Here is a 21,341-nt window from a genome sequence, read left to right on the forward strand (position 1 = left end):
GCAGGACAGAGATGAGCCTTATTTGCTAATGATCCACCAGCAATGGTTGAGAGGGGCATTATCTCCCCTGTTCTATCAGTAAAAGGCAAACTGGGGGGCGGTTCCTTTACTGGCACCAGGGGTTGTGTTAGAGACACACAGAAAGAAAAGAACAATGGCCAAGATTTGCATTTGCTGAAGGGCTCAGTACATTGCTCCGTTGTGAGCGGACCAAGACCTTCAGTGCATGAATTCTTGTGATTCATCCTTCCCTCTGGGCTACCTCTCTGTATCCAGCACGATACAGAGAACACTATGTGTTTATTTATACACAAAAAGGTCTTTGCTTGTTACTGTCATATTTGGGTGCTTGGCCCAGGCTCCCAAGCCAGAGGGGGGTACAGACTGATCTGGTGAATCAGTAATTTTTTATGTTCCTGCCAGACAGCAGAGTGACCTTGGGCAGTTTACAGCTGCTTCACCTCTCACCACCTCAGTTTCTGTAGAATTATCCTGTTTTACTTTGAATAGCACGTAGATATCGACTGATGCGAGGGCAGGGTATTATTGCTTACATGTGACTCAAATAAAGGCAATGGTTAAAATCCAGAATCAGCAAGGCAGAGAAATTGAGAGAGAAAAGAGCAGAAATGTGGAACTGTTCCTCTGCTTCAGCTGTTCGCCGCCGCTGCCCTGCCTAAACACAGGCAATCACAGCCCAACCGCACCATCTGATTTCCTCCATGTCAGCCATGCTGAGAAGTTCAGGTAACCCCCCAAGGCATAAGTGACATCTAAATAAGCCCACGCAGGTCAGGATGAGCCTGTTTAAAGGTTACAGTTCTTCTGTGCTGAGGAATGCACATTTCAGGGCAGTCGTTTCTCTTTGGAAGGCTCTGGATACGGAAACCTGGCAAGAAGGGCGGCGTGCTGCCCGTGTTCGAAGGACAGGCATCAGTTGCTCCCCGCCGATCGTGCCATGTCAACTGTAGCTGCTCCGTTCCTCATTAGCTGTTTAAGAGAAAGCATGAAGCCACAGACGCACGACACAACGTGGCTGCCAGCCAGAGGCGTCACGCAAATGTACGCTAACCAGCCGAAACGGCAAGCAAGTTTCTGCTGTTCAGGAGCATCGTAGGCTGAAGCTGACCGCCTTTCCCTGCTGCAGATGACTCCTCCTGAAGTCGGTAGGAAGCCCTGTCCTGTGTGCGAGGGTTACAACTGGCTCAGAATTGAGCTGTGGAGAAGCTGGAAAGCGGGCCGATAGCCACACAGTGGGAGGCAGATACCGAATGGTTCCCAGCATCGCCTTTGCAGGGCCTCACGCGCTCGCAGGGCCTGCTCCGGGATTCTGCTGCATAGGCACGCTGTAGAATGTCACTTGCACAATAAAGAAGCACTTAACATTTTTCTCTTTCAAGCGTTGAGCTGCTGTCTAAGGTAGCAGCAGGTCGGACGCATGCATTCGGGGCGCATTTGTATCCAGCCCATCCCCACTGTCACAGGGCTGCAGAACTTCCCGCCTCCAGAACCGCCAAAGCGGGCCATAGGTGTGCACGTGCCGCTAACGTGCGCGGGAGGCGTCTTCCCAGTCCCCGCGGGCCGCGCTCCTCCGGCGCCCGCTCGTGCGGCACAGGAGCGCGCGGGGCTGCCCGCGTGCGCGCGTGCCAGCGCACGCCTCTCTGCGTGTCCTGCGCTCACGCCTCCTTGTCGGAGCGCGTAGAGCTGCCACCATACGTGCGTCCGACTGTGCAAGTCCACGCTTATAGAGGCGTATACGTGCCACGCTGCACACGCAGCGCTGCGTCCGTGCCTGCACACCCTCGCCGTGTGGGTGCCCGCCGCTCCCTCCCCGGGGGCAGAGCAGCCCCGCGCTGCCGGGACGCCCGGGGGCACGCCCGGCCGAGCCGAGCCGAGCCGAGCCGGGGCGGGGCGGGGCGGGGCGGGGCGGGGCGGTGGGAGGGGGCTGGCCGCGGGGCTGTAGCGCAGTGGGGCGGCGGGCGCAGAGAGCGGCGGGCAGCGCGCCGCACGGCACCGCACCGGGGCAGGCGCTCCATGAGCCGCCGCCGCCGCGGAGGGGCTCGGCGCTGCCCTCGCTCCCCGCCGCGGAGCCGCCGCGCCGCCGGTGCCGGGATGTGACTTGGGGCGGGCTGGCGGACAGAGCTGCCCCGCCGCCCTCGGCCGCGGCAGCCAGCGGGTGAGTGAGGGAGCGGGGGGAGCGGACGGACGGACAGACGGCCGGCCGGCCGGTCGGGCCCCGGCCCCGGTCCCGCAGCGCGGCGGGCGGGGGGGCACCATGGAGCCGCTCGGACGGCTCCGCTCCGAGCGCTGCCCGCAGAAGGAGCCCGGCGGCGGCGAGCAGACAACGGGCTGGGTATGGGAGTCCCGGCGGGGGATTAGATGCGATATAGGGCAGGGCGGGGGGGCTGGAGCAGGGGGCTGCGCTGGGCGGCGGGAGCGGGGAAGGAGAGCGGCGAGGGGGGTAGAGGAGTTCAGCGAGGGGATGGGGGGGAGCGACTGGGAAAAGAAACCGGAGAGAGACACGAGCGAAGGGACAAAAGAGAGGAGGAGGCTGGAGCGGGATGGCCGTCGCACGGGAGGAGGTTGCAGGGGGATTAAGAGGGGACCGGCGGGGAGGCAGCTGCGTACCGGCCTGCGAGGAGGGGCTGCCCGGCTTCGCACCCGCGCCGCACGCGCCCGGGGGGCGGCCGCAGCAAAGGCGGGCGCCGGCGGCTGCGCCCCCGCTCGCTCGGCGGCGGAGCCGGGCCCCGGGCGGGGGGACGCCCCTGCTGTTGGCCCCTCGCGGCTGCTGGCCGGGGCCGGGGGGCCGGGAGCCCCCGCCGGGGCCGGGGTGCGCAGCGCCGGGCGCAGTGCAGCCCCTGGCAGGGCTGCGCAGCCTTAGTTTTCTCTCTAGTTCATAAAAAGCCCTGTCTCTCGATTACGTCTCCCCAAAGCCAAACAGCGGTAGGATTTAGCGCTGATGTGAACCCTTTGTTTACACCTGACCTAATGTTTATCCCAAGGCTAACAAGATTTTCTCCGTGCTGAACCTAAACACCCAGGTTGGTTATTGTCGCTATAGTACTCAGTATCTGTTTTGTCGGTGATACGCTTGCTACGTACCAGCTGTGAATATCGGTGTCGAGGTGTTCTCTCGTTGCATCAGAAATCAGGTGGAGAAAACCCATCTGTCGTGAGGCTGTGACGTGAATAGAAACGGTCTGAGAACTAGCGAAGGAAAGGAAAACATGGATTGCTATCATTGATTGCTGTCAGTAGTATAGTGAACATCAGGCACGATAGTCAGAAGTATCGAGACACAGGTGATATACAGATTCTGACCAAAGGAAACTGAGCACCTCGAACGTTAGAAAGATAATTTCATCTAATATTCAGCTTTGCAAAGTATTTCTAAATAGCAACAGTACTTTTTCTGTGCGTCCTTTTTGGAGTGGGGTCTTGCTTTCTGGAACCCTGAGGCTGTATGTAGCATGATGTGTATTATCCTAATGCAGGGGGATGTCTAAATCACTGCTGTGCTTTTGCATACAAAGCACAATTGCACTATTAATTATTATTCTGGAAATACATGTCAAGTAGTCTCATCTCAGCTTGGCTGTTGCTGCTCTGTTATCAGTCCTGAAGCTCATTCTTCACATCTGATCAAAAGGAGCTGGCAGAGATCCCGTGTTGTGATTAATTCCTCACTGACTAGCATCCCTCCACAACACTTCGTGGTGGGGGCGGTTTTCTTTCGGAAATTGTACAGTGAACCAGTCTTCTGCCTATGTGTGGCAGAGCAGGGTACTATTTCTGCTACTATTGCTTTTATTTACTAGATTGTTTTTCTTCTCTGTGATTGGATGCATCTTCCTCTATCAGTTGATTAACAGCAGGACTCTGAAAAGGGGAACAGATAGTGCATCTGTGAATAGCCTAACCTTAAATTTTTGCATGGTCACAGATTTATTCTTTATATATATTCTTTAGCAGCATATAGCTGTACCTTTTTGACCAGATAAGAGGTGTTTGCAATCTTTGGTCAGAAGACTTTAGCTCTATTGCTAATGAGCTTCTAGCCTCACTGATTTTTAACCATGACAAGTTTTTGATGACAGCTGTGAGATTTTCTGTTTCTGCTTAGTTGCTTGTAATTGTACTTCGTACCCGCTGGGGCAGCTTTGTGCCTGCCATTTCTGTAGTGATTCTACACCAGATAATGCAGGGGACTTCACTCTGTTGAAAACAGTGGAGTTATTCCTGTTGTCATTGAGAGCAGATTTTTGGACCAAAAATTGAGGACTTGGTTTGGAAGTTGTCCTACTAATCACTTGCTGCTTCTCCCTGAAATGTCTAAGGCTTATTGATTAATTTTAAGTGTTCGTGATTGCTCTGGGTTCAGGTATGTTGGCTTTACTACTTGTAATAAAATACAATTTTGGAGGGGGATCTGGGAACAAAAAAAAATATCTCAAGGTGATTTCCTTCTGTATGAACAGTTCCATTCAACTCTGCGGGGATATATTGGTGCCACTTACTATATCCGTGTTGGAACGTTTCAGTGACATTTCCATATTACTGTTGCCGTTGCTCTCTGGTAATAGAAGTGCCAGTCAGAGAGTGTTATTGTTAATGCCGTGAGGTTGCGTAACTTTGCAAAGAGCTAATCTAGACATAAAGAGGTAAAAATACTATTCCTGTACAGTTACTGATTTAGGTAACTACTGGGGATAATGTGCAGACGGAAGATTTTACTACATAATCTCAAGAGACATGGGACTCTGCCATTCTACCCACAGCACGGGCTTGAGGAAGACACTGTTTTAATAAAAACCCAATATTGATATACTTTTCCAAAACAACTTTTCTGACAAAAAGACTTTCTAGTTTTCCTTTAAATTTATTGACTCTGTGGTTTCAACTAAAGCTGTGGTATTCCCTTGCCAAACTTGCATGTTTGCAGTCTGTATGTATGCAGTGTTTTCCCTTGTCTGTACAGCTGTCTGTGTTCAGTGCTGAGTACCAGTGCTAGAAAGAGGATTTTGGCTGGTATCGTCACAGGGGTTGGTTATTAACGTTGCCGGTTTTTACCTATCCAGGCAGAAATGCATAGTAAACCAGTTGCAAACATGGCTATATTGCTAGAGCTGGTGAGAAAAAGATTCCTTGTTTGGAGATTCCAAGCCGTGCTTGCAAGCTATGGTGTTGACAGGATCTTACTGTTCTGCGAGAATTACTGACACTTGGTAAGAATATGATTTCATGCCAAGAATACCTGTCAGCAGTCCTAGAGATTTCTTGGTCAATACTATAGCTGTCCAGGAGATTTCTAGGAGAACCGCTGTTTATTTCCAACAGTCTCTCAAAACTAATTTCACAAATGGGAGTAACTTGGGAAAACTCCTCTTGAGTTGGACATCTCGGTGTTTCTGAATATATATTTTTGTCTGAATTATCAATATATTTTGTCACAGCTTAATTTCCCATTCCAGGAGAAACTATTTCTTTGTACTCAAAATTCACTAACCCTCCCTTACCCCCCCCCCCCCCCCCCCCCCCCCCCCAAAATAGGAAGAGGAAACAAATGATGGGCTGACAATATGACTGCTTACCCATGCAGCACAATCTCCATGGAAACAGACTGTCCTAGAATAGCTCAATCACATGAGGGTTACATGACATGAATAAAGTAACCAGAAAACTGGAAAATATCTTAGAACTGGAGATACTTGCACTTAATTCATTACCCCCCATGTCTTTGGAGAGTAGCTAATAAACAAAGCTGGTATTGAAACCAATTTAGTACAAACATATAATAATTTGTAAGTGATAGGAGAGTGGAAAATTAATATGATCCTCACTTAAGGGCTGTTTATTGTTTCCAGGTTGGGAGACATTTAGAATGAATTTTGAATAATTTTCCACATGACCTCCTGCTTCTTGAAATTGGTAGCAGTGGTTTGCAGTATTGCTCTAGCAGTTCCTAGTGGCTTTCCTCCCTTTGTGTCAGCAGGTACTGACCACTTCACACTTTTTTTAACATTTTGGATATCCTAAAGAGTAAATGCACTAGTTGAAGTAGGAACCATGTGTTCCTAGAATGAATTGCAAAATTACCTTAAGAATGTTTCCTTCTAGTTAGTTATGTACTCACAGGGCAAAGCGATTCATTGAGTGTAACCATATTCAATACAAAAATGAATGTATTTCACTGACAGTTAGTTTTCTGTCTGTAAAGTCAGCGCTCTTAATGTGAGAGTTGTGACAGACTTATTGAAAAACCTGTTATACAAATCAGATATAAACAAGTAAATAGTCTACCAGTTCACCATAAAGTAAATTACAGCTAGGTAGAAAAAAAATACCATTGGTCGTTAGCTGCAGGTCATTGCATGATTAGAACATTTTAGCCCTTTCAACAGTGCAAGGATACTGTGATTTCTATGGGCAGGCAAAGATCATTGATGACCCCTTTCCTGTTTGTCCAATCCCAGATCACATTATTTGTCACAGCTTCCACTTCCGAGATGAAGTTTTGTATTAAGCTTTTTTTTGTCTGTTGCACGAATGAAGACCATAAAGTCATTACACATTTATATTAGCGCATTTGCTGTCTTGGAGCCTGTAATAGGACACAGTGTAATTTCCATCATTTGTCTCCTAGCAGAGGCTGAAAATGGGCATTGGTCATTATTCAGTGAAAGGGGAATGAACATTAGTTCAAAGATTGAGATCCTCAGGATTTAACTCTGATCATTACAGGACTGTAACGCACAAGAAGAAAACCCATAGTTCTCAGCTGTAAGAGACTCTATAATTTTTGGACAGTCTATAATTTTTGTATCAGTTATGACCAATCACGTTCACTACAACAACACCGCACCATTACCTTAAAACATTTTCAGATCTCATTAAAATTTTGCATGTTTTTATTAAATGCATTTCTGATTTATGAAATATCTTCAGATAGGTAATCATTTAGGGCTGTATTTCTAGCTTACAAAAGAGCTACCAATAGTTTCTCTGCTTCTCGCTTTCTATCTTAACCACGTCACGTGAGCTAGGTGACTTAACATTATTGCCTGTTTATATGATGCTTTTCTTCCATATGGTCATACCATACAAATGGAAGTCTTACTCTGAACATTTTCACCTAGGCATGTTGCTCGCATCAGTGAACATAATCCTGCTGGAACCTGCAGCACCAACTATGCAAGTGAAGGTTAACGGCGTCAGGTTTCATATCTGGTGCATGGAGTGTTTACTTCAGACTGCTCTTACAGGGCAGCTATTGCTGGGGCAGATTGTTCATTTAAAGTTTGCATTTCTAATTCCCCTTTGACCTGCTTTACTTAATAAAAGCAAATGCCATAACATATATCCTTGTAAAGCACCTGACCCGTGTTCTTCCTAAAACTAAATTGGAATTTGTCCAGGCTTTTGGTACTGATGGTTGAGTGGGATGGGTTGTGTTCCTGGAGTTTACCATTGTTTGCAGTCTGGATCGGGGAAAGGGATGCTCAGATTTTTTTGTGCTTTGTTTCCTTTGAACAGCTTTCAACTTGCTAAGAATCACGAGTCATTCATTTTTGATTAGTTGATTGATGACACTGCATGTGTGCGCCATTGTTACAGAAGATGGGATTTCTCTAGCCAACCATTCCCATTTGCAAATGCAGTCTAATACCTGGGCTTTGGAAGAGGATGAAAGGAGTGGATATTACAACTGCCTATGGACCAAGCACAAAAACAAGATTTCCCTTTTTAAAAAAGCATGTTTGTTTTCTTGGGACTGCTCTATCCTTTAAAAAAAAAAAAAAAAAGTGGTTTTGACTCTGCCTTTATTCCAGTAAAAGGAGCAAGGCTATTAAACAGTCTTACAACTTACACTTGCATCAGGCCCAGTGCAATTTACACACACTTTAAGTACCCAAATTTGAACAATAAAGTACCATAGATAATGTATTATTTTGCAACAGGATACATAATTTCTTCTGGTTGTGTTTTAGGGTATGTACAGGGGCAGTGTTTGGAAATGTTTTCAGTCCGTGCACACGGAGTCGGTTTGCATTCTGAGTACAACAGGCAAAAGGAGCTTTCTGGGAGGGTGGCAAAGGGGACCAGGGGTAGGCTTTGCCAACTGCAAATCCAGTGCAAAAAAACAGATGTCATGGGCTATTGAAGCAAACTGTGCTTCCAATTGCTGTGAAACCCTCCAAAGTGAACTGTAGCTAAACAAACAAATATTTTGTTGTCTCAGACAGAAAAATGAAAACCTACCCAGCCATTGGTTTCTTCCTCCTCTTCGTGATCAGCTATGGCTCTTCTGAAAACTCAAGTACATCTAGAGGGTGCGGACTGGATCTTCTCCCTCAGTACGTTTACCTGTGTGACCTGGATGCCATTTGGGGAATAGTAGTGGAGGCAGTTGCGGGGGCAGGTGCGCTGACAACGTTATTGCTGATGCTGATTTTGCTGGTGAGGCTGCCCTTCATCAAGGACAAGGAGAAGAAGAGCCCCCTGGGAATGCACTTCCTCTTTCTTTTTGGGACTCTCGGACTGTTCGGGCTGACATTTGCTTTCATAATACAAGAAGATGAAATGGTGTGCTCTACCCGAAGATTTCTGTGGGGAGTTATCTTTGCTTTGTGCTTCTCGTGCTTGCTAGCTCAAGCCTGGAGACTTCGTAGACTAGTTCGACATGGGAAGAGTCCGTCTGGCTGGCATCTAGCTGGTGTGGCAATCTGCCTGATGCTCGTTCAGGTCATTATTGCAACTGAGTGGTTAATACTGACAATTGTCAGAGATAACAAGTTGGCCTGCAGCTATGAACCAATGGATTTTGCTATGGCTTTGATTTATGTTATGTTCCTGATGGTATTTACCATGGGATTTTCTCTTTTCACTCTCTGTGGAAAGTTTAAGAAATGGAAGAAGAACGGAGTATGCCTCATCATAACACTTTTTTTTTCCATTCTGATTTGGGTAGCCTGGATGACTATGTACCTCTTTGGTAATGCTGAGCTAAAGAGAAGAGACAAATGGAGTGATCCCACTCTTGCTATTGCACTGGTGTCCAGTGGTTGGGTGTTTGTTATTTTTCATGCCATCCCAGAGGTCCACTGTACCATCCTTCCATCACAGCAGGAAAACACTCCCAATTATTTTGATACTTCACAGCCAAGGATGCGTGAAACTGCTTTTGAGGAAGATATACAGCTTCCTCGGAGCTACATGGAAAATAAAGCCTTTTCAATGGATGAGCATAATGCAGGTAAGAATTTACTATGGAGGACTGTATCTTTCTGTAGTAGCCAAGAAAATCATCTGTATGAGACATTTTTCAGGTGTTCAAAACAAGGTTCATTACAAATGCCCTATTTTTCACACTACATATTGTTCCTTTTTACAATTTTCATTAAGATACCACCTAGTGGGGGGGGAATGAAAAAAAAAATGCAATACATAAAACAACGTCTTTGGTTAAAATGATTCTTCTGCATGTTTTTTCACTGAAAAACTGAACAATTTCAAATGCAAAGCCAAAAAAAATTCACTGTGGAAAAAAACAACCTCTATGTAAAAATAGTTTAAATGACACTTTTTGGTCATTATCAGTTAACATTTAATATGATATTTCCCAAAAACGCAAGAAAAAAAATCAAGCAAGTGCTCTGTGTTAGAAAATGCTCAGCCTCTTGAGCAGGAAAATAATTATTAATTGTATTTCCATGAAAATGGGATTTAGTGCCACTTCATGACACTGTGGAGGGAAAAAACCGCAAAGTGGCATGTAGACAAGTTCAAAGACAGTCTTTGTTCTGACAGCTTTAACGTCTGAACAGAGTACGCATAGATAGAGGTTTCCAGGTAATGGTTGCTGTCCTTGTCATAGCTGTTTGGTGACATAGAACGATGTGTGATGACACATCATTAAAATCTGCAATGAAAACGGTTTTGGGCGATTACTGGAAGGGCCAGCAACGACTGTTAGCTTAAGAGATCCAAACCATTGCTGAACCTTTAACCCGTACCAGAAAATACACAGGGATGCTTATCTGGCTGGTGGTGGAAAGTACGAGCCCGATGTGCAGGCTCATAGCGCAGGTTGCAGTCTGGTGCTGTCCCACAGTTGGATAAAGGATTTCAGTACTAGCCAAACTGCTTTTTATTCCCTCTAATTGAGAAGAGGACTTTGGTATCCCAGCCAGTAGAAGGTTTGGGGCACGTTGTCCAGGTACTTCACCTGCCAATTCATCTTTACGTATCTTTGATTTCCTCTGGGTTTGATGTTTCCTCTGGATATAGACCAGATATGGAGGAAGATAGCCCTGTTGTTTGCACGGTGTCAGGTCAGGAAGGCGTTTTTCCTCTAAGTGTTTTAGCAGGAACTTTAAAGGTCTCCTAGTATGGAAGCTTTGAACAGAAAGGAGTTAAGTTCTGTGAGTTTATACCAAGGGCACTGGTAAAACAAACAAAAAATCACATGGATAAAAGAATGGTTGTTTATTACTAATGTTGCAGAGCGGCAGAGGCAGCTTCACGATGGACTGTAAAAGCACTCATATTTTTTTCTTTACAGTCCTCCGTCCCCCATTAATTTAATTTCATAGTAAGGTAACCAGTGGTTTCAGTGGAGCTATTTCTGACTAAGGCAGATCTAAGAACAAAATTGGATCTTTCACTCTGTATTATTCCCATTCATGCATATATTAAAAAAGAACTGGAAGCTCCTTTTTGATCTAATCATTAAGTGATGAAGTTTTTTAGTGAAATGGATAGATGTATGAAAAATCATTATAGTGTCTGGTATAGTGCAATTTATGTTCTGTTTTAATCTATCTGAATCTTACGCAGTACAATACAAAATATATTGCCTTGTCTGAAGCCCTTATTAATGTTTATCATAATAAATGCATGTCATTCCTATTCCTGTGGCATGTGGGAGAAGGATACATACATTTTTAATAAATCAAAACAGATTCATTATTCCTCTGCAGTGGTTCTTTAAGTACAGACTTATGACAACAGGGTTTGGAGATAAAACTTACTAGTATGGAGAGACTTAAAGTAAATACAGGTAATAATATTCAAGTCACATATTACAGCTGCTGAAGCGTTAATTGAAGTCAGATCACAGTACTGATGGTTGTCAGTGGCTAAGCACCTGGAATCTATTAGCAATTGGCTCTCTGCAGGTATGTAGAGAATGTTCTCTTCTTTTATTCATTAATTAACCTCAATTCAAGAATTCATCATTAAGAGTTTGGAAATTAAAAGAAGGGTACTTGCTTCAATTATACTTAAGAATGATGTTTAAGAATATAAGATCTACTAGTTGTTAAAATTTTGGAAGACATGATAACCAGAAAACACCTCTTAGTTCCCTGTAATATTCGTCTTTGTAAGTAGTTAGCTTTAAATAGAAAACGTGCTTGGATAAACATATTTTCCAATAATTCTTGTTATTTCCATTAATACTTGTATAACGTAACTTAGTAATTTTTCTCTTTTAGTTCTTTTTTTAAAGATATTAAAATGCTGCTTTAAAATCTGAGCAACCTTTAAACTATAGGTTCACACAAGCATATGTTCTCCTAGTTTCTCTCTTTCTTAGAAATATGTAGCTCCAAGTTATGTATAACAACAAGAGCTGTTCTATTCCACTAATATCATTAAGCGTAAATAAAGCAAAACTATTTTTAAGTTGGTTATTTAAACATGATTTAAACAACATACTAATCTGGGGTTTTAATAGTCATATGATAGATAAGTTGAAATATCTACTTAAAATAGTTATTTTCATACCTGTATCTTGTACAAATCTTAGTAAAGTATATAGAAATCCTGGAAAAAGGCAGCTTGAATGAGTTCTTGGTGCTTTCTGGAAGTGCAGTGCACACTAGCAGGGCAACTTCTGTAAGGCAAAGAGAATTTGCTTACACATGAAAAATCTGGATGTGAAATGTAGAATGCTACAGCTGTCAAGAAATCCAAGCCTAAGCAGCTCTGGTACTCACTGAATTTCATTTAATAACTTTTAGTACTACAAGTCACCCTCCGATCCAATGCCTAAAAACAAAGTTAAGGAAGTTTAAAATATATGTTAAAAGGAGACTATGATTTGCTCAAATTTTCTCGGCACTAATTTTTTCACATACTCTATGCAAGTAGATGTATTTAATTGTAATGGAAAAAATACAGAGGAAAATAGTAAAACTGGTATGGCATGAGGAAAAAAAAACAAACCCAAAATTAGTGTTTTGTCCACAAGCTTTGTCTCTGATTTTCATGTTAAAAGAGTTTTAGACTTATTGCAATAATAGGGAAGGAAAATGAAAATGAAGCAATATCAAATTGAATTTACTGGCTCTTTAAGATAACTTTGAAATGACCATGGAAATTTTGTGTAAATATTTTGTGTAAACGTGAAAATATTTTAATGATAGTATGCGTTATAAAGAGGTTTTTTGCTTTACATGTACTGGCAAATACCAGTGCAATAATTTGTGCTTAACACAAAATAAGAAGCCAAACTACAAAGAAAGAATATTACTGACCCTGAGACGGTTAAATAAAAATTAAAAAAACACATAATTATAGTTGAGGCATTTTCATCTTTGTTTCTCCCAGTGTTCCGCAAAAATACCTGATTTTAAAATACAGAACAAGTGAGGGTCTGTGTGTATCTGAAGTCAACAATTGAGCATCTGCAGGGCTGGATTTCTGAATTTCTGTGCTAAATCAATACTGTTCTTCATCTCTGTGCACAGCTCGCAGAGAGAGGAGTAGCAGTGGGTAGAGGACAGCATATGGCAGTAGGATCCGTTTAAATCTTGTTCCACACGGTGCAACTGTGCTAAATCCTGGCTTCATTAAAGTCTATGCTGAAATTCTTGTAAACTTCAGCTCATTCACAAGTTCAGCCAGAGAGGGTAGAATTGTAATCGGAATTAAATTTAAGATAAATTCTTGCCCCAGGTGCCAGAACTAGGTGCGTTTCTATTTACCAGCTCACAGATGAGTACTGCTCGTTGTAACCACGCAAGTCGCATGGATAAATGAGCTCTGTTCCCTGGCCACATCTGAATTCAGTGAAGCCGTTATTTACCCCCGAAGTAAAAAGAGAGTTTGTATGTGCCAAGCCCTGGGCGTAGAGAGAAGGAAGCATATCCCTAACTGTGTATCTCTCTCATTCAGAATATATGTCTTGAATCCAAACTTGTGCTAAAACTAATGGAGGGACTGATGTATTTCTGGTATAAACATTCAGAAGGACAATCAGTATCTTCCCTTTTGCTTCAGTCATTTGCCATGTTTAAGCTATTTGAAAGCAATATTTACTTCATATTTCTAGTTTCTCAGAGTAAATATAATCTGAAACATCTGGAAAATCCTTATACGCTAGTCATGCTGAAGTAATACTCAGGGGGGTTGTGAGCATGCTTGCTGGCTCGAGCAATGTTTTGGATCCGTCCTCTGAATTTGATAGAAAGCAAAATGAAATACCGTTTTACTTAACCCCACAGTATCCAGACCAATACAGTAAGCACTTTGCAAAATATTTTGTGCAAGATACATCAAAGGTGCAGTGATTGACATTTAGCTCCTATTGAAATGAAACTAAGCAAACTTCCAAAATTTGGTTCCAATAAATTTTTTCCCATTCCAGAGCAAACTAATTTTATGTAAAACTGAGTCTTCTGAGATCCATCCCCAACTATATAAGAAAAACTGCTGTTCAAAAGCAATGTGAAAACTGGTATGGCAGTGTGAAAGTTAAGATCAGTGGCAAAGTTCCCAATCACTAAACTTGAAGCAAGATACTTTTATGATTTCAAAGGAGATGCACGGCATTGATTGTGTTCCTAAGAACAATCTCTCTTTTCTGAACGCAGCGCTAAGAACGGCAGGATTTCGAAACGGCAGTTTGGGAAGCCGACCTAGCGCTCCTTTTAGAAGCAATGTTTATCAGCCAACTGAGATGGCAGTTGTGCTAAATGGTGGGACTGTAAGTATCAAAATGTGATGATGTAAGAAATCTTTGATATGCACTGATACATACAACCACTACTAATGGAAAAACCTTTTAGCTTATTCGCAGCAGGGGGGAAAGCTACAAATGAAAACTTGGGCAGCAAGTATGCATGTAATGCTTCCCTTCCCTCTAGAAAAAGATGTAATTACAAAGTATTTTACATTTCTTTACTTGGCTGTTCAAATTTTGCAGCGTAGCTTCAGTGAACAGAGGTCTTTGGTGAGACTACATACCTATTCAGTGGCACTTTCAAATTAAATTTGTGTTGAGGTATTTAATATAACTATTATATGACACAATTTCTAACCTGATTTTTTTTCTCAAGATAATGAGTCACACATGTTTACAAGCCAGTACCTTACTTTAAATAAGAATCATTGTTGCAGATAGTGGTGGTCTCTCACATATCTTTCATTTTCTTGTAAAATGTATGTAATTCTCTGTAAGTTACAGATGTGTACGTCTCTGGGAAAGGGATTCATAAAAGAGGAATATAAAATATTTTAATGTTAATAGCATTGATTTTTTTCTTTCTTAGACAATAGTTTGGCATGCCGTTCTTTGATTAGACCTGTTTTTCTGCAGCCTAGTTGTTGTAAGAATGGCTTAGTGATTTGATGCCAAACAGACTTTCTGAATGTTTTTCACATGATGTGTAATTTGCACATGAAGAAATTTCATATAGCAAGCATACTGTTGAAAAAGAAGATTTTTCATTCCCATATTTTTCATGCATACCTACATGTTGCTTAAAAATCTACCCATGAGCCAGTTTATACTCATGTGAGTTGGGCTTGCTTTATTTTGAATCATGAGCTGATTCCATAACTCAACCTCTACATTTAAAACCAAATAACGAGAACTGATTGCAGGTCTCTCTTTGCTTTTAAGTTAAGTAAAGTTTTGGTTGATTTTAGTGAACAAGAGGGACTAGATACAAGGATTCTTCTGTGTGGGTAAGACAGTGGGAAATATATCAACTTGAATAAAATGAAATGACTTGTCCTTTGCTGTCAGTAATGAATAGCATCCCTCTGATGCTTGGATTCATCTATGCCTGTGTTTTCTGATAGTAGAATATGCAGGTCAGGGAAAATGCAGTTTAAGGATAACGAGCTAGAGAATTTGTTTGGGGGTTTTGTTTTGCTTGTTTTGCTTTGTTTTGAGGTGGATACAAAGCTTAATGGAGAACATCAGATAGTAAAATGAGAGATTAATGCGTATATATAGTCATGGCTTTTACAAAGAGGTAAATGTACTGTATGGGTGGAAGATGAGTTTCTTTGTATCACTTTGCTCTGGAACTACTGTCTGGAAAGCTGTCACGTACGTGTAGCATGATAACACTGATTTTTGAACAGACTAGATCTCTCAGTTATGGGTTTATTATCCTTATTTCCAGATACCAACTGCTCCGCCAAGTTACACTGGACGACACCTCTGGTGAAAGGCTGTAGGCTGTAGAGAATAAGAATCCTTGTTGCAGATGTTCCCTGGCAGTGTGTCTTTGAGGGAGGAGTCCGTAACAGTACCAGAACAAAGCAACAAAACATCCAGGAGCTTTCAAAATCCTAGAGGATTTTGTCTAAATGTGAACACCATTGAACTGATAAGATAATTGCAAAAACAAAATTGTAAAACCGAAGCTGAATCTAATTTAACAAAGAAGTAGGCTCACCTTAAATTGGAAGAGGGGGATGTTGTGTTCTGAAATGTAGGATATTCTCTTGTCTGTAACTAGTGTGCAAGGCAAGCCTCTCTTGGTTGGTTGTCAGTTGCTTGCAAAATACCCTCCTCTCACCTACACTTAATTCATGTTGCCACAAGAGATTGCCACTACAGTGTGAAAACATGCAGGATTTCTCTCCATTTTGCTCCTTTTTCCTTCATTTCAAATGTCATGAAAAGTACCTTGTTTGCTTCATTGTCTAGCTGTACTGTAGTCACATAGCATCATGTGTAGTCACGCATTGTCACTCAGTGGCAACTAAATTACCATTACGCTGTAGGCTGATACTCTTCTCTGTGAAAAGCTGGTGTAGGAAATGCAGTTCTGGAGGATGAAAGGTCTACGCACGTTTCATGCGAGTTATGGAGCTTATTGAGGCAGAGAGAAAAAGCATAGGTCCAGCACAGAGGCAGCTCTCCTCGGCCACGTGGGATCGATTCCCCATTATTCCAGCCTCAGGGCTGGGTGTGAGCAAAGAGCCGTGTGCTCTCACGTCTCCTACAGACGAAGCCATTATGTGAAACTTTGGAGGGATATACTCTTGCAGAGACTTAGCTGGGGAGAGAACGTGACTCAGGTTTGCCAGGAGTTGTTCGTTGTGATGGTGGATGAAAGGCAACCCACTGTACTGTCCGAGCCGGCCTCTTCTGTTGGGCTGATCTTGCCAAGCAGGAAAGTGGTGGCAGCTGAGAAGCACTGGCCACCTTTCAGGAGAAACTCAGCAGCAGATAGGGTCAAGACCTCCCTTTCTAATCCCTGTTCATATGAGTAGTCCCCCTGACTGCAGTTGTTTGTGCATTTAAATGTGGTTGTGCATTTTAGTGCCTAGCTAGTAGAATTTCCATGCTGGAGGTGGTTTGTTATTGTTCTTGGTTTTTTTAAGGTGGTTTCTTCCCTGCTCTTCCCCTGCCCCTCTGCTTTTTTGAGTTGATATAAGGCAGACTTTCTCAAAGCTTTTTATCTTTGTTTTCTCCAGGTTGTTTAAAAGGTTCCCATTGCCCATTGTTTGTACCATGGTTTTTCATTATGTTTAAGCAATCATTCCTTTATTTAACATTTAATACATATCGGACATTGAAAACATCGTTGTATCCTCACTGTTTGGCCAATGTTAATCTTAGCTTTCCTCGATACTAAAAGCTAATTGTTTTTACTTGAGGGCATAGGAAACATATAACAATTAAACTTTGCATATGCTGTAATAAAAGTATATATTTTCAAACTAAAAAAATATAATGTACAAATAACTGAATAGCTTAGTAGCTTCTCAGAAAGAAGTTACTTGCTGTATACTGCAAAAGACAGACAAGCTTTTTATTTTTCAAGAGTCTTCCTGATTTTTCACGTACCTCCATTTCTACTGAATTAGGAACCTAGTCCTGCAGACTTGTACTCTCACAAGCAGTCCCATCAACACCAGTAGGTCTATATACAGGTACAGAGGCTGCAAGACCAGTCCCTAAGTGTTGCACACAGATATATACGTGTATATATATGGAAGAAATATATATTGCCATTCTTGCCATGATCATCTTATGGGATTCTATTTCAAAGCCCTTCTCTTCCAGAAGCGATGTTTTTCTGTTGTGCATGAGTAAAGGAGTATGTTAGCTCCCCCCTGCCCTTCCCTCCTTGAGGCAAAGGAAGCATGTGCTTGTTTTAGGGGTTGCTTATTTTATTTTTCTAACTAGAGGCCTTAGTAATCAAGTAGGGTAGGGGTGGATATTGCATGCTATCCAGCTACGTAGAAATACGTTTTGCTTGCTTTAAGCAAAGCTTTGATCAAATAAGATAGCATTCAAAATAATAATAGTTACCCAGAAGATGCATCATTTGGATAAACAAAAAACCCTAGTACCATCACTTGCCTGCAGAATTTTGCTTTTAAAAACCAATTTAAAAAAACCGTCATAAAACTCTTTTTACAAAAACATATAAGATGACCATGGCATAAATGGTAGGACAGCTTTCTTTTAAAAAGTTTATCATGCTACAACCAGATTTATGAATTCTAATACACATTTTACAGACCTTGGACAAAATCTGTACAAGATATAGTTATCTTAAGAAACGCTTTTTTCTTTTTCTAGATGTGACTGAATTGATAAATAGAGTTCCCAATCCTGCTCCTGATGAAGCTGTTTGGAATTTGAGGCCTTATGCAAAGATATGGCCAGATCCTACAAACGGCTACTCACGTGACTAGCCTCACTGGGTTAGTCATGTGGGCTATTCACAAAATTAAAAATTAGCAGGATTGGGTTTAATTTGTGGTGGTGAAGGTGTGGCAATAGATTAGGAGGGTCTTTATTTTCCAACTTTATGCAATTAGTAATAAGCAACTTTTTTTTTTTGTAAGTCACTAGTGCGTGATGTAAAATGCCCCGAATAAAACTGTATTTGAAGAAAGGCACCTTTATGTTAACTTATATTTTTGTTACAGTAAACAAATTGTTTACTTTTGCCTTTTATGAAAGCTATCCAGAATGTAGAGCATCTGTGAACAACATAAGTAAGCACAAGCCTTTCGCAGTTCAGTTAATTATAATTAGCTTTTATACTATAAAAGCTACCATGTTATCCCTTGATGGTGTTATGCTCATGGTGTTTCCATGTTTCTGCAGAAAAATGAAATTGTAAAGCATCTGAAAAAACTATTTCCAAAACAAAATTTTAATAACTGGCTTTTGATCAGTGGCTAGAAGAAAGCCATATTTTACAGATCCTGTCCTGCTTTCAGATGTGTTGAGGGTGTTTGACACTTGCCAGAAAACATGTAGCATCTTCAGAAGAACATTCTCAATACATACAGTTTCTATAAACAAGGTACATGAAATGCTATAGAACTAGATGTTTCTGTTTTTAGACTAAACATGGGCATCTTAGCTTTGTTCGAGCTTGATTCCTTGGGTCTAACCAAAGGCCATGCAAAAGGGAGCATTGTAGCTTTTATAATAAAACAATTGGACGATTCTACCAACTTACAGGATTACAAAGCAGGTGCTTTTTATTAATTGATGAGAGCTAAAGCTCATTTTTGATAGATAATATATATTTATTAAATGTATTAATGTGTGTTTTATAACATACCCTTTTTTCCGCTGATTGTTGCATACTGGTATCTTATTAAGTACATCTTTCAAGGATTTTCAAGACAATCAATGTGTACCATGATGACTGTACATAAATATACAAAACTACAAAGGTTGTAAAGCATGGGCAAATGTTTTATTTTCAAAATGCTGTTCTTAACGAGAATAAAGGCTTTACTATTTACTTACAATGTTTGTGTTAACTTGGTGTTAAAATCCACCTAAAATTTTTCCATTACAGCAAACTAATGGTGCTACAGACACCATAGTCCTGTGGTGATACTGTGGGTGCAATTCTGCAATATAAGCTAAGTTTAACTAAGGAAAGGGGCTCCTAGAGGCTAGGGCACACTCCTCCACCTTTCGGCACATGCCCACATCTACCCTTAGCTCTGGCACCTATCAGACCCATGGTGAGCCAGTCAAGGAGCTGAGCAGCCAAACTCTTAACACTACAAGTGGTATTTTTTTTTTCCAGTTGGCTCAGCTGTTTCCTGTACTGGCTCAATTGCTAGTGCTTATGAAAAGGAAGTGGCTAGGATCATACAGCTGGGGTTGAAAAATGCAGGTTTAGAGATTTTTTTCTTCAAATGGTTTGATTTTTCCTGACCTGGTGCAACAACCAGCATCACCAACAAATTAAAAAAAGAGGGGTGGGTATTTGTCTTCACTGTTATACCAAGCCTGTGTAAGTGGTGGGAGAAATGCACACTGAACCACAGCAAGAGCTACAGGGTATCCGTGTTTTCGCACACTTTCATTCAGAACAACTAGACCTTTGTTTGCCTTGTATGGAAAGAGTAGTAGAACTGCAAATATCTTCTCTAATAGTGAAACTATAAAGGCCAAAATAGGACAGTCTTGTCACGCATAACATTAAAAAAAAAATGAGAGTTCCTTAGCAGGGGGCCCAATCTGATTTTTTTTTTCCTCTTTGCACCTTATGTAAGTAAGTACACATGCACAAGATCACTAAAATGCTATCGCTGTGATTTTGGTTTTACACTCTCCCAGCACATGTGCTAAGTGATAACAAAAGAGCCTTTGACTTTTTTTCCCCTCTGCAGAAATGCAGAGCAACCCTAGCTCTCATCGTTTTCAGTTGGAATTGCAGAGGCACAGCATTTCTGAAAATTAGACTGTTACGAACAAGAGCCTGGATTTTTGTAAATTGTCACAGCTCTGCAGAAGTCCAGTTTATACTAAATGGAGATTTTTGCCTTAGTTTTAACACTTTCCTGCGTAGGGGTGTAACCCTATTTATTTCATGCAGAGTTTTATTCCTGTCAGAAAAGCTTGCAAGTGAGCATTCAGGATACAAGATAAATTTTGAGTCTGTGTTTTTGGCTAAATGTGCAGAATTCCATCTGTTTTGACAGAACTGTGCTTGCTTACACTAGGACTGCATTTTGTCTTGGCATGCTCGGTTCTTACATAATCTCCTTTTGAGTTACAACAACTCAACATGTAAAACTGTAATGCTAAGAGTGTTTCTATATCAGTACCACAAAGTTTAGTCCGTGAGCTCTGTATTGTGATGTCAGTGAGAAAACTAAAGTTGAGCTGTTGAATGATTTTCTGTATGCTCTTCTGAGTCTTCCATTTTGCTTCCCACTGCAACCATACAAAAGAAAACATTAAATACTTAACTTTCCAAAACATCTACACTTCCACAGCAAATACTCTGTTGTTCGATAAAAAGCTAAATAAAAATCCCACACCCAACCCAAAAGACCTATTTTATCTATCCATGGCATTTTTTTGCTTTGACACAGCTTCAGCAGTCAGATGCTTGTACGCAGTTCTCGGTGCCATCTGTGGGAGTTGTGCATGTGTGGCTGAGGGCAGAGTTGTTTGCTAGTAAGAAGTTATTAGATTGTTCAAAAAAAATGAAAGCAGCTCTTTGAGGTTTTTGCTTTGAAGACTTTTCAATTAGAAGTCAGTGATGAAGTCATAAAATTCACCTAGTATATAAATATATTTTTGTCATTTAGGACAACAAGCAAGCTCAATAAAGAATAGTTTTTTTATGTCTCAGTGGAAAGAAGAATGTTGTCCATGTGATTGCAAAGGGTCTGCCAAATGGGAAAAATCAGTCAAACAAAGAGCACAGGGTTGCTTGCTGGAGTAAACAATTCTAAATGAACAAAAGCTCTACATAAAAGCAAAATGTCCCACCCACTAGTGAAAGCTGTTTTCAAAGCTCTGTATTCTTTCAGAGTGCTGTAATACAGATTAACCTAATGTTTTTCTTCTGCTGATACAACAGTCTGGTTCCTCAGTCTACTTCTGTGATTTCAGCTGTCATAGACTGTTCTTAATATTTTAATAGTTTACAAACTGCCTTTTAACTTATAAAGATAAAAATCTGTTTTTCTACTCCCTACAATTCAGAAGATGCATCTACACCTTTCACAGCAAGTAAGTTTGCTGGGAGATTTATATATAAAAGTTAGTTATGCTAGAGGCAAAGAAGGCCAAATAAACAAAAAAAAAATATCCC

At 41.6% G+C, this 21,341-nt stretch overlaps 2 protein-coding genes across 2 annotated transcripts in view; one reads left to right on the plus strand and one right to left on the minus strand.

The window, feature by feature from the left end:
- The first annotated feature begins 1,979 nt into the window (after positions 1-1,979).
- On the plus strand, positions 1,980-19,029 carry GPRC5B (G protein-coupled receptor class C group 5 member B). Its single transcript, XM_064461792.1, has 4 exons — positions 1,980-2,176; positions 8,240-9,253; positions 13,878-13,990; positions 15,420-19,029. Exons 2-4 carry the CDS (start codon positions 8,248-8,250, stop codon positions 15,462-15,464), a joined length of 1,164 nt encoding a protein of 387 aa, XP_064317862.1. The 5' UTR covers positions 1,980-2,176; positions 8,240-8,247; the 3' UTR covers positions 15,465-19,029.
- Positions 18,953-21,341, minus strand: part of IQCK (IQ motif containing K) — a 44,982-nt gene continuing 42,593 nt past the window's right edge. The window contains exon 9 of the mRNA XM_064461795.1: positions 18,953-20,452. Within this exon, the coding sequence (XP_064317865.1) occupies positions 20,391-20,452 (62 nt within the window). The 3' untranslated portion in view covers positions 18,953-20,390. The remainder of the gene's footprint in view (positions 20,453-21,341) is intronic.

The sequence above is a fragment of the Phalacrocorax carbo genome, chromosome 10 (assembly GCF_963921805.1).
Source record: "Phalacrocorax carbo chromosome 10, bPhaCar2.1, whole genome shotgun sequence".
Lineage (NCBI taxonomy): Eukaryota > Metazoa > Chordata > Aves > Suliformes > Phalacrocoracidae > Phalacrocorax > Phalacrocorax carbo.

Excerpts from the sequence above, each read along its gene's own strand:
- GPRC5B (XM_064461792.1), top strand. The coding sequence starts at position 8,248 with ATGAAAACCTACCCAGCCATTGGTTTCTTCCTCCTCTTCGTGATCAGC. Across the intron at positions 9,254-13,877 it reads AATGGATGAGCATAATGCAG|CGCTAAGAACGGCAGGATTT; the intron begins GTAAGAATTTAC and ends TTCTGAACGCAG. Across the intron at positions 13,991-15,419 it reads TTGTGCTAAATGGTGGGACT|ATACCAACTGCTCCGCCAAG; the intron begins GTAAGTATCAAA and ends CCTTATTTCCAG.